We start from the raw sequence: 13,496 nt of genomic DNA, 5'->3' as shown, positions 1-13,496 counted from the left end.
GATAGCGGGTATACACACACACACACACACACACACACACACACACACACACACACACACACACACACACACACACACACCTCATCGTAAACACTCACCTGTCTAATTTTCAGGTTGGTCTCACCATCCAGGTTAGATGTCTCAATGTAACACATTGCTTGTGGCTCACTGGAAATTGAAAGTTACTGTGAAGTAGAGAGTGATACACACAAACAAACACAAACACACACACGCACACAAATGCCATTTCATCAAATGTCTCTTTGCCGTGATATTTCATAGATTCACTGTTCGTTTTCCAGTTCGGATAAAAAAAAAAAAAAAAAAAAAAAAAAAAAAAAAAAAAAAAAAAAAATCTCAGAAAACACTGCAAAAAAATGTTTGTGCACTTGTCTTTATTGATTTTTGACACCTCTGTGCTGTGTGACAAATGATGGAACGGCAACACTAAGGGCAGCTGAACGTAAACGGAACCCTCGGCTATTTCCAGCTTGCGGATCGAAATTACCGCAGTAATCCTGTAAGACCGAAACAAAATCATGCAACTAAATTCACAGGTTGTCAGTATGAAATGCTCTTGATTTCATCTGTTTCGTACTTTCCAAGTCATAACAGTCACAGAAACAAACTGCCTCTGGTCGTCATGGTAACGTATACATTTAGCTGTCCTTAAGAAAAACCACACCCAGGACCTGCACATCACAGCGGGCACAGCTGGCAGACAGGTACCGCGGAGGCTCGACCGCGGACAAAGCTGCTGCGTGTGGGGGTGGGGGGGCGGGGCTCTGACATCATGCATCGTGTCGTGGGGTGCCCTCCAGGCCAGACGGAGCAAAGCGAGTGCAGCTGCAAGGTGGAGAGAGCGGCAGAGGCACGTGCACGCGCACTGATGGGCGCGATCTAGTTTCGGGGGCCATCCCATAAGTTCAGAGCAAATATGGGATAAAATTCTTGTCCGAAATCACTGCGATTGCAGCGTCAGGGTTTCGTCAAGGTGTCGCTCAACATGCGTACACCCTTTTGCAGTGATGAGTGCCTGGCGGCATGATGATGAAGCCCAGTGTTCTGCCATACAGCACCAGGTGGGCATGGGTCAGGCCCCATGTGGCTCCTTACTGTTCCCTTTTCCCTGCCGACCCTTGTCTGACTGCTGCGACTCTGAACGTGGCCTTTCGCTGGGTTCTAATCTGACACTTCAGACTGTAGCTGTGCCACTGTTCAGTCTGTTCGCCCCGGGAAGCTTTTCGGTCGTTTGCGACGAAAAGGCAGAATAATTACAGCTTAAAATGAAATATGGACAGAAATATGATGATCCTTTCATTTGAGAGGGGGCGCACATTTTTCTTGTGGTATTTGCGCTGAGAAGCAATGCCCAGAAAGCAGCAAAATAAATAGGATTATTCACTGATCCTATAAAAATAACTGCTGACATTGAGAGTGTAATTACAAGCAAATTCTAAGCTATTATAGTGCAGCTGTTGATACAAATGGGTTTAATAATAAATGTTTCCTTTACCTCAGACAGCTTGCCCTATTAGGACGGCACTGTAGCTAAATGTCGATACTCGTCCAACGAGGACATCGGACATCTGGACAAATCTTTTTAAATTCCATTTCAGGCAAAAGACTTCAAATATCTAGAATCTGAGTCAATGAATCGTTGTTTTATGACACCTAACATGTGTCGCTAAGCTCTTTCTGTACTGTGGAGACAAGCAGAAGAGTAAATTTCAACTGTCCCTCTCACTGCTCCTCAAAGTCAGTCTGATGGGGTGAATGTTCTCTGTCTTTTTTCCAGGTAAGTTTCTCTTTTCAAAAAAATATTTGAGGCTAAAAGGAATATATATACTATGGTAGTCAATGCACTGCTAATAGAGTTTTAATGAAACTTCTGCTGTTCAGCCACTGAGCAGGGTCGATGTGCTGTGCTGGGGAGGCGCTGCTTTGAGCACATGCCAGCAGAGGCACTCCTGACCTGGAGGAGAGAATGACGAGGTCGGCCGGAAGGTGGTCCCCATTGACGGCCTTTACTATCTCCCCAACGGCCACCTACGTCACCCGCCGCACCAGCATTGGGGAAGAGAAAGTCCGTTGGACGGAGAGGAAACGAAGAAGGATGGAGGGGAGAGACAAAAATTCATTCTACTAAGGAGACAGAACCACGCACTCAGTCCTGATTCATGTTCGGTTTTCAAAACCCAGTTGAGTCAGGTCACGCAAGCCAAATAACCAGCAGAAATGCAGCTGGGTAGCGTGTGAGATTCTTTTCAAAAGGCTCTACTACTCTAATAAGACTTTGAAAAGGAACAACCAACGTGACATTTCAAGGCCACTTCTGAGCTACACCATAAATCTTCTATAATTTAGGACCTGGAAAGCCAAAAAATTCTTTGACTTCCAGAGGAAAGGTGTTTAATAAAGCGTAAACATATTTTTTAACAACCTCCACAGACCTTTCTCACTCAAAAATGGATTTTGAAAAGGGAAAAGATGACATCTTACCAGCTCTAACTGATGACATGAATCATTCTCTCAGCAAAGCAAGGACTCGCAGAAGGCAAAGGTGCTGTTAATTTTGAGACTGAACTTTAAGAGTTCATATGGTAGATTACTGGAATGACAAACTTACATGTACTGCTATGAGAAGCTATTTTAAAAGTACATTATTGTATTTCCTCTTTTGTACATTACTTTTCAACAGACTGATTGGTCCTAGGAGTATAGCAATAGAGAAAAAAATGTTTATGTCATTTCCTTGATGTGAATGGTAATGACATTTCCAATCACAGGTGTGAAAAAGTAATTGTCCCCTTAATCACCTTAATTAAGTAGGTAATTAGAGTCAGGTGTTTGTATACAATTGACAGATTATTAGAGGCATATCATGCAACACTAAGGATATTTGACTGCTGGAGAAAAGCAGGTGAAGCCTGTTGGTCCGGACAGGGTTAGACAGCTATTTCTAATGTTGCGAACCTCAATCGTACCACAATCAGAGCCAAGCTCAAGCAGAACCCCAGAACAACATCCAGGGGACTGAAGACCAATACCCACTTACTAGAATGTGGAAGCTCATCTACAGGTAACCATAAAGTAACTGGAGGTCTCTCAAAACTTCTGGAATAATGTTCTATGAACTGATGAATCCAAAGCAAAACTTTTTGGATAACATGGGTCCAACAAGATCTGATGTAAACTAAATAAGGTACTTCAAAGCAAGAATCTTCTACCAACAGTCAAGCATGGTGGTGGCAGTGTGATGCTCTGGGGATGTTTTACTACCACAAGAGCTGGGCACCTTTGAAGGAACAACGGATTTGGCTTTGTATCAGAAAATTCTAACAGAGAATGTCATGTCATCGGTCCATGAGTCGAAACTGAAGTGCAGAGGGGTCACATTTCCAGAATAGGTTCTGGATTATCACAATCCTGCATGTATCTGTGTGCTTGTGTGTCTTGCAGCAGAAATTCCATAACAGACAGAATGGAGTCTGTTAAGATGAAGAGAGTAAAATGGGTATACAATGTGGTCAGATTTAATACTTAAGCTCCTTTTTTGCCTTCTGCGTCCTATCCTTTGCTTAGAAGAAAGAATTCCATTCCCTTCCAGACAGATCCTACAGGACAGCCAGCTCACTAAAGGCTCCTGCTTCTGTAGCCAGTTTGCCAGAACCTGTTGTGGTCTGGCGAATCCTTTCAACCATGCTTGGAAGGATAATCGCTCTTCTACGCAAGTTCCTTCTCTACCTGGATGACAGCAGGATAGCATCGGCAGGTATGAACTCCTTGCCATTTACTTTAATTATATCGCCCACCACAACCTGCAAGAAACAATCTAGTTACTGAATGGCAGCATTGGTGAACACCACCCAGGACAAAATGCACATTAACATAGATTAACACCGATGCGCCCAGTGTGCCACGTCCAGGAAACAAACCCATCAACGCCTTGGGAATGTGTACGACTTTATTAACGCTTGATTGTAGGAGATGGCTGATGCCGCACAAACGCTTTCGTTTGGAAGCTGAGTCTAAAGAGTCTGTTTCCAGGCCCATTGTAATGATGACGTATCATGGTGGAGACTAAGGGGTTGCTCCGCCCCCTCGTTGCTGGCTCCCGGGCGCGCAAGCTGATATACGTGGCCGTGTACACCCTTTTGTGCCTCGCACGTTTTGGAGATTGCTTTAATGTTGGTTATTTTATTGTAAGGACAGCTGTGTGAAATATGTTATCCATAGTTTCCCACAAGATATTAAAAAGAAGAGCGTCCTTTTGTCCGTGTCCATCTGGATTTATATACTTTTACGCCTTTCTGGAATCCACGTGAGGATCTGGGCTAACTCATTAGCTTAGCCGGATCGTTACACCATGTTCAGGAAGTCCTGTGCCTAAGCCTGCAAGGTGTTCACCAATTCTATGACAGTCCCCCACAGAGAGCACAAAAAGCATGAAACCCATCGCTTTAGCTGCAAAATCATTGGAAAATCCTCAGCTGCAGATGGATACCTAAGAACGCGTGACGACCAAAACGAAAAGGCTTCTTTGCAGCCTTCTCATATGATAATACGAAAATTCTATTGTTGGTCCATGCTATAGTATGGTCTGACTCAAAATTTACTAGCATTTAACTTGCATTTAACTTGCATTGAAGATGCATCTGTGGCAAGCGAATAAAGATGACAAGTAAATAGCCTCTTGCACACTAATCCCAGCCCCTGCAAGACCTGCTCCAATCTTACGCCATTAGCTGGGGCTATATGGGCCTAAAAGTTAACAACAAGTGGCCATCACCATATGCTGCTGTTAGAAGGGAGGGTGGTGTCTCGGTCATTTAAAAATGCACAGTAGCTTAAATGTGCAGCATTGGAAAGTGGAGCAGGTGCAGGAAACAGTTTTTCCTGTGGTCTACCTTTGTAGATACAACAAGACTGCTTGCCTTTAATAATGCATGTCATTACCCCACGAACTGGAAATGGATAGCAAATGCAAAAATACATAATTTATGGAAGTGACTATGACTATACCGCAATCTCACTCCCAACGGGGGGGGGGGGGACCATGAAAAGGACCGAGCTACATACCTTCTCCCAGTGGACTATCTCCCATGCTCCATTTCGAAGCACTTTAAAAAGAAGAGACGCAAATAACAAACCTCTAAACATCATCATCTGTGTCAGCAACAAGGGCTACTAATATGGAAAGGTGTATGAGTAGGCAGAGTTCTCATGTACATACTTTGACAGGCAATGGCATGACTCCAGAAAATGTAGGTGTTTAAAGAAAGCAAGAATAAAGTTTCTCTTCATGTAGCCTGGAGCAGCATATCAGGTTGAAACTCAAACCTCACGCTAGGCTGTGAACTCCGAGCTCAACCAGTCGCTGTCTTTGCTGGACAGACATCTACCACACGAATGGGCACATTTTCTACGAGCAGAACCAGAACCTGTTCAGTTTTGAATAGTCTTACTCTAGATAGGACCAGATTATCTGACTACTGCTCAGGAACCTGCAGATATGGAGAACTGCAGACTTGAATGAGAACGTTCTGCTAAATGACTATGGTCTAAAGTGGTCTAACATGATGGAACAGAACATTCAGGGGGGAAATGCTAAAGGTGCAGGTAAGTCCACAGTGTGCCATGCAGAAAGATGTAGATGGTGTAGACTGTGTTGGAGTGGATCGCCTCACCTTGGATCTCCTTCTTGTTCACGACGCTGTCTGCATTGTGACGTTTCTGGGAAACGGATTAAAACACCACTGCATCATTCCCACAACATCAGAGTCAAGGTCGCCATCAGTCAAACAAGCTGGGAATCTCAACATCACAAGACAGGAGAGGAGATGCGTCCGTCGGCGCTAACAGGACGAAAGCCAAACAAACTCCTACGGTGACGTGCCATCTCTACCCCTGCTGCCATCTCCATTACTGAAGGAAGTACTTAGACCTCTTTGACCCCAACTCTCGTACGCAGTTCGTCAACCCTGCTGCGCGCATCAGATTTCCTCTGCCATCTGTGAGCAACTTTTAAGAATCTCTTTGGAAAAGGAAAGGATAAACACAAGCACTTGGCATGAGGTTTGTTTCCAGCTTCATTCACTGTCATTTCACTTTGCACCACTTTGCCAACAGATGGTTTTCAGTAGAAACCCAAAAAGTTTCCCCACTGACTGTTCACTTGCTGCCTAATATATCTGACCCCTTGACAGGTGCCATAACAACAAGATAATTAATGTTATTCACTTCACTTGTCAGTGGTTTTAATGTTTTGGCTGATCGGCATATCTCCATATACTAATGGGCCACAGTTAGGTGAACAAAGGTACACGGCTCGAACTGATTGGTCTCAGAAATATCTGGGCCTCCTTAATCTGTTTATGGCTCGGTGTAGCATTTCTCAGCGGCGAACATCAGCAGGGAACCTCCACCTCATGCCCGTTACATTACCATACCACAAATTCACCATCTCTACACACTCCTTGTTCCATCCCTATGTGCAGCCATCTCTCAAATGAACCAATGCTCTGTTAGACCACTGAGCCTATAGACCAAACCCTACTCAAGGGAATAACTAACTGCTTTGTATGGGTGAACTTGCGTGGTTCTGAGGGCGTGAACCTGTTGAGCAACTGATGGATCATTCTTAAGTCATGCTAGATCTGAGACACAGTCAACCTCCCCAGCACCGAGGATGAGGGAATCCAGCCAAAGGGGCACGGCAATGCTCCACTCCAGCAGCCTTGAGTTCCCTTATTGTGAGCAGCCCAGCAGATACGAGCGGAGAAAACCCCCAGATATGATTCCCCCAGATGGATGAGTACGTTTCACTTAGAATCGGAAATTGTTTAGTAAACAAATACAGGCAAGTGAAGGATGACACACTGGGGCCCAGTGCTGGTTGCTCACCAGATCCTCAATGACCTCCTTCACTGCAGCCACCACCAGGATGAAGAGGAGGGGCACCAGAGTAGTCCAGCGGCCAGTAGGAGAAACATCTGGAATTTGCTGTTGTGAGGGAGAAAATCAAACATCACTGCCTGAGTGTAGATTATCACAGTCATCCAATGAACCTGTGACTTCATAGCATCTACCAGCTTCTGAGGACCTCAACAGCGGCTAATGATAAATATCAGTTTTGATAATTTGCAAGGACTGTAGGCAATAAAAAAACCAGCCCCCTGGTTTGCAAGCGCAAAGGTCGGACATGGGGAACACTGATGCGGTACAGCTGTATTCTGCATTACTTAGTGTTGGCCTTCCCATGTTCTACCTGGAAAGACGAGCGGGAGTGAATGATGCTTCAAAAACGTATTGAAAAAAAGACCCTTACCCACTTCGAAGGTCACTGCAGCAGACTCTGCCCACCTGTTACAGTCATTGTTTGAATCAAGGCTACCCTGTCAATGGCCCCATATATCGTTGGCAGCGTCTCATCCATGACACATAACCAAGCTGTTAAAAACAACTGTCCTACCGGCAGTCACCTTTATGGTAAGCTGGTGTCCTGGCAACATGAAACAGTGTGACTGTCCAGCAAGGACTAGACAGACATACGCGCCTCATGCATGCCACCCGTGTGTGATCAAATTTCCATTCCGATCGACACTGGGGCTCTGACCTCTGAGCCACCGGTCCCCCCAGGACCTACCTGCAGCAGCGCAATGAAGAGGAAGAAGGAGTTGGCCGCCCTTCGGAACTGGGAGTAGAGGAAGCGGGGCAGGAATGTGAGGACGTTGTACTTGGCAGTGCTGCACAGAGTCAAAGGTGAGAAGTCAGCATTCGAATACAACGCTAATTAAATCAAAAGGTGTAAACAACCAAGAAAGGGCATTTTCTGAGAAGCCGCATTAGGCCCGACACAAGGGGTCCTTCATGCTTCATTGTTTGGACCTGCCTGAGCTTGAGAACTTCCACAGAACCTCTCTCTATACCAGATAAAATCAGAGACCCCTCCCACCCAGGCCATCATTGCATTTTCCAAACCCTTCTTTCTGGAGAGAGATACAGGGCAGTAAGGCACGAAGAAACAACCCACAAACCAGGTTCTTAATCAGCCTCTGAAGTGCACATTATAATCTATATCCATTCTTAAATGGACATTAAGATTCCATTTTTCATCCAGCTCTAAACTAACAACACAACTGGGACTTTGTACTGGTAACACAATATCACACACACAGTATATATGTGTGTGTATATATACTGTACACATCCTAAAGTAATACATTCACACATCATCTGAAGCTGCTTGTCCCATGCAGGGTCGCAGGGAGCTGGAGCCTAACCCAGGATGGGACGCCAATCCGTCGCAAGGCACCCCAAGCGGGACTCGAACCCCAGACCCACCAGAGAGCAGGATCCGGTCAAGCCCACTGCGCCACCACCCCCCCATAATACATTCAATACTTCAATATTAATATTTTAGCATGTTATCACCAGTGATGCCTCTATAATGTTTTTATATTTACGCCATTTACATTTAGCTCCATTATTTATACTTCTGTGCTCATATTACTTAGATATACATATGCCTGTAAATAATTACACTATTTGTTCAGTATTTTCGTCAAACTTGGTTACGTTACACTTACTCTATTATGTTTGTATTTTGTGTTACGTTAAATGAGCTTGAATGAACATCCGCCACATCAGATTCCTTGCATGCGGAAACGTACTTGGCCAGTAAAGTCTCATCTTGCACTTATTATCTTTCACAAATGCTGTATAACTAACTACTCATAAAAGCATGATGCATCAAAAATGAAATTATTCTAATGGTTACATGTGGGCCTTAGAGATATCTGGCAATATATGGTTGCTGACATGAGCTTTTTCTGATGACAGGGCTGTTCAAGATGATATGATGAAGTTTTCTTTATGTGCAGCACTGCTACAATCAGTGACTATGGAGGGATTATTTATACAGGGAGTTCAAAATGCCAAAATGTATATTAAACACATCGATTAACATATGAATTAAAGATTCATTTCGATAAATCACGCCGATACATTAAAATAGAAGGCTGGTCTCTGTCGAACGAAAGCCATAGAAAGTTGAAACAGTCGCACAATAAATCGTCGGCAGCAACGATAAAGCGATACCGTAGCGTGCGTTTGTCACTTATGAAGACCTTTCCTGTTCCCGGACCGCCGTCTGACCTCCTCGCTGCGCCCCATGGCCAACACAGCTCTACACTGGGCTGGAGGGGACGGCGTACCCCGGCACCAGCGATCACCACGATGCCAGCATCATCGTAAGTCGACAAAAAGGTATTTATTATTCATCGGAAACCCCGAAGTGTTTAAATCTCTCTCTTGTCCATGCACAACACCACAGGATCCACACATCGGCCTAATTTTGGGTTTATCCGGAATACAAGTAGAGGCAAGGAAGCAGTTAAATAATTTGACATATAGAATAAGGATAAAGCAAATAAAGCAACCGAAACAGAATGACCAGGGAATTAGGGTGAGGCTCGGAAATGGGAGCGTGGTTATCGAGAAGTGTGTGTTGTAGGGGCGGGGGGGTGGGGGGAGGGGCTGATTTATCACCACATTACAGCCGAAGGCTACGGCCGCGTTAGAGGAAATAAAGACAGATAACGAAGCCCCGGCCTGTTTTCTCTGGGAAGGCTTCATCTGAGAAGCACACGAAACAAATTGTGGCATCAAGCGGAGACATGCAAAAACTCACCGTCACACCGAGGGGGACGCACACTCTTCTCGCACAAACACACACCCATTCAGCTTTAGTTTTGCTCACTCCACCAGCGTGTGTCTGAGAGCCATCAAGAAACACTAAAGAGTACAAATCCAATAGGGTAAAGTGTACCGCCTAAAAAGTACCAGGTGACACACTCACCTAATAACGCTCTTCATCATTAAAGAAATAAAGGAAGTGAAGGAATTGAGTGAATAATAATTAATGCTGGATAATAAAGGATGGCGTACAGTGATGTCACTGGTGTGGGCTGGCACTAAGACTAGCGTGAGCGTCGGCTCTCGACGTTGCACGCAGCCCGATATCTGCGTGAAGCACAGGTCAAGTCGCCGTAGACATGACCGCGTAAAGTCAGCCACTCGAACGTGGTGCAGACTTCGCACAAGGAGCCCTTAATGATCAAAATCGCCTGAAACGCTCCGCTATCCATACGACAGTTTTTTTCCCTCCAAAATAACCGAGGAAATCAAGGCCAGAAAATTCAGCAAAACCAGGAATAAAAACAGCAGCTGCCTTCCAGAAAGATTAGTTCCCTATAACGAAAATCCAAAAATTAATACACTGCTCATGTGTTATGTTGAATACGCATGATACGTGGGTGTTATTGGTCAATGGTAAAAATAGCAGTCAACAATCAGCAGTAAAATGCTCCGAGTGCCAGCTGACAGCGAGGTGATGTCCCTTTTTTGGAAAGAAAGATAAAACAAAGAAAGGAGGGCAGAGTGACAGAAATAGTATTGCTAGTAGCATCAAAGTCAAAAGTCATCGGAAGTAAAGTACGTAAATATATACGGTAAAGTTTTCAGAAGAGGTATATCGGAAAATTTTCGGAAAATCATGTATTAACCATTCAAAAAATATCTATTGTAAAACTAGCCAGAAAAAATAAATATCATCAATTGCTCTTTAAAAAATTATGTATATCGTGGACTACGTGTAAACGTAACACATTACTGCCCAGCTCTGATCATGCTGTACTCCCGCACTTTGCGTAAATCTACAATACGATGGTCCTGAGAGGGGTTCGCTGGACATACGCAACACTCTCTCTGGGCTTTTCTAACATTAAGGAGGACTGAGAACACTATGGTACTTCGAGACACTGTGCAGGAACACGATCTGAAGGCTAAGGGTTCCACAGGAGAAGAAGAGGGAGGCTGAAACGACCCGCGACGCTTGTGCCAAGAGAGCTCAGTCTTCGGCGGCCAGAACATTTGGCCCCGCGCCCGACTCCGTGGACAAGCGTCTCGTTTGGCAACGAGGTGAGCTGTGGGCTGACCTGACGCGGTTGCTGCAGAATTTTGTGAGCTGCGGCTGGTTGATGAAGATCAGTCTGGTGTCCTCCTGGTCTGCCAAGGAGGTCTTCTCCGAGGCATCTTCCGTCTTCTCGTAGCCTGGAAGGGGAGAAGAACACGGATGTGAAGAGATGAAGGGCGAGTCCTGAGGACCACACACACCACGCGGACAGTACCGAGAGAGAACTTCCGCCTTTGAGAGACCGCTGCTCCCTCTAGACCCTTATTTATCCCCAAGAAGTCACCCGTCACCTCTCTACCGCAGTCCCCTTTCTCTGCCAAAGGCCGTACAGTAGAAGCCCTGCGGTTCCCTTCCTGCGCGTAGATCCCTGCTGAGCTGGACTTGGCTCCCCGTCGTCAGTGACATTTAAAACCCCCCTGCGAGGCAAAGAGCCCTCATAATCCTGCATGTACCTTGTGCCCTTTCCGCCTGCCTTTGTGTACCGTGTCACGTCCCGTCTCAACATTTTGCGGGACACGTTTCGCGAACGTGAGCAGCGGAGCTGCGCCAGGTCCTATGACGAATACCGGAATGAGTCACGACGCGTGGAGGAGCGTGCGCTCCGACCAGGACGCTCAGCATCACGGCGACTCCACCCATTCCTCACGTCCGAAGTGTACAGCACAGCAGCGTGCAAACCCAACACCGCTGCCTCCATCGAGTCGTGACCGAGACCTCGAACGATGGGTGTCGGGACGCGCTACAGGAATGTGCGTATTATGCGCGGAGAAGGTCTAGCGGTGCCCTGACGATGAGCTCGCACGTAGACGGAAAGAGGAGGCACATGTCGTGGAAGCGGCTATGAGATTTAAGCCCTTGGTAACGTGCCAGTGGAAAAAAGCTGCGGACGCCGCTCTTGTCGCAGGATTATCCCTACAGAGGCTCTTCGTGCGACTGCTGCCTACGGAGGATCGGGGCCCTATGCGGGCGTGTTCAGAAGTCGTGGGGGGCGAGAGCCAAACGGCAGTAGCCGGGACCTGCCGCCAGGGCCCCTCTGGAAAAGCGTCAAGAGGCAACCTGGACTGGGCGTCACGTAGCAGCCCCTCCGTCGCAGTGTTCACAAGCCTGCCTGGATGATCCGCCAAAGCCGTGACCTCGTTAACGTCCCCTTAGCGAGCCGCCCTCGTCCTCCTAGTCGCAGCCACGGAACTCTCACGCGCACACAGAAACAGAACTTTCTGCTGGGTTTCGTACTTTGGATCACTCCCAACTATTTAACTTCCTTATCTTTTTCACGAATTGCATTGATGCCCAGTCTCCCAGCTCCGTACTTTTTTTTTTTTTTTTTTTTTACACTGTTTAGTAAGTAAAAAGTAGTTCATTTACCATAGCTATAACCAAGATTTTTACGTGGCTTCACTCACTAAAAAACTGATACACAACTGTTTTATTAAGACCTAACTGATTTTTTCTATAAATAAAGCTGAAAGTGGCCAAAAGCTGATGAACACCCCACATGTACGTTATATATGATTGTGATTTATCGGCCAGTGATATTAAAAAGGGAGGTTGTGGTTTATTGGGTTCTGGTCCCAGTCGCATTCATAAGTTGAGGACTCTGTGTTAGTTTATTCACAGATTTCATTCATTTCAGAACTGCGTAGAAGCGCCTAGGTTCTTCCTGAAAGGAGGTCCTGGATCCAGAGGTGGCAACCTGCAATGAGACCGAGACAGTTGAGCAAGCGGGGTCAAAACCCCCATAGCTTCCTGCAACATCTGTTATCTAACTAGTCAGATAAAGTATGGATCCCTGTGTGTCCATCAGGGTTTGGTCCTGTCCAGCTCACTGGATTTACAGAGCAAACTGCAGCCTCAACAGGCACTTGCCCAACTCTAAGTAACCATCCCTCGCCTTACAAAGACGTTTCTTTCTCTCTTCAGCCTCACGGACATTTGCAGTTGGAAACCAACACAAGGTGGGGATCATTAAAGATTAAAAGGGCAGCTTAGTGAATAATAAATCAAGGCCGATTATAGACGAGCACGACGGCTTGCGAGTGAGAAAGGAAGCGAAAGAAGGCCGTTTTATGACAGTGCAGATGTTTTGAGAAAGACTTGGGTTCGAGGAGAAAAAAAAAAAAAAAAAAGACATGACTGATGTCGCACGACAAAACCGAAGTCAACGCTGTGCAATTCCAGCTCATTTCAGCAGGTTTCTGACAGTGACTGATCTATACCTAAAACACCCCGGTACGTTCGTTCTTGTCCGAAGAACGATGCCGATCTTATGGCTGAAAACTCAAAGGTTCCCCATGTAGAAGGTAAGCATGGCAGTCGCAGCCTCACTCCCTTTTCGAACCTTCTGGGACCCTATGTAGAGACACCCCTCTACTCACGTAAATCCGACTTATGTAAATCCGCAGAACCATCTCGTAAGCGGACAGCAATCGATTTGGAAACGAAATTGAAAATAAGGACGTATGAAGCCGGACAAAGATGATCGTCTGTACCGCGGGAACCAGGTTTAGCCGTATCGACT

At 45.9% G+C, this 13,496-nt stretch overlaps 1 protein-coding gene across 3 annotated transcripts in view; it reads right to left on the bottom strand.

Annotated features, from left to right (window-relative positions):
- The window catches only part of LOC108920823 (phospholipid-transporting ATPase IA), an 82,248-nt gene that overhangs the window by 56,374 nt on the left and 12,378 nt on the right, over positions 1-13,496 (bottom strand). For 2 of the 3 annotated variants that reach the window (XM_029247388.1, XM_029247390.1), the window contains exons 2-8: positions 11,001-11,115; positions 7,649-7,748; positions 6,907-7,005; positions 5,691-5,736; positions 5,083-5,123; positions 3,748-3,821; positions 99-168 (exon numbers count right to left, since the gene is read on the bottom strand). In XM_029247388.1, the coding sequence (XP_029103221.1) occupies positions 99-168; positions 3,748-3,821; positions 5,083-5,123; positions 5,691-5,736; positions 6,907-7,005; positions 7,649-7,748; positions 11,001-11,115 (545 nt within the window). Of the gene's footprint in view, positions 1-98; positions 169-1,975; positions 2,050-3,747; positions 3,822-5,082; positions 5,124-5,690; positions 5,737-6,906; positions 7,006-7,648; positions 7,749-11,000; positions 11,116-13,496 lie in introns of all 3 variants that reach the window. The other variant, XM_029247387.1, reaches the window with a different exon arrangement.

Source organism: Scleropages formosus, chromosome 21, assembly GCF_900964775.1.
Source record: "Scleropages formosus chromosome 21, fSclFor1.1, whole genome shotgun sequence".
Classification (NCBI taxonomy): Eukaryota; Metazoa; Chordata; class Actinopteri; order Osteoglossiformes; family Osteoglossidae; genus Scleropages; species Scleropages formosus.
The sequence above is the reverse complement of the archived record's forward strand: the minus strand, read 5'-3'. Positions and strand labels throughout refer to the sequence as shown.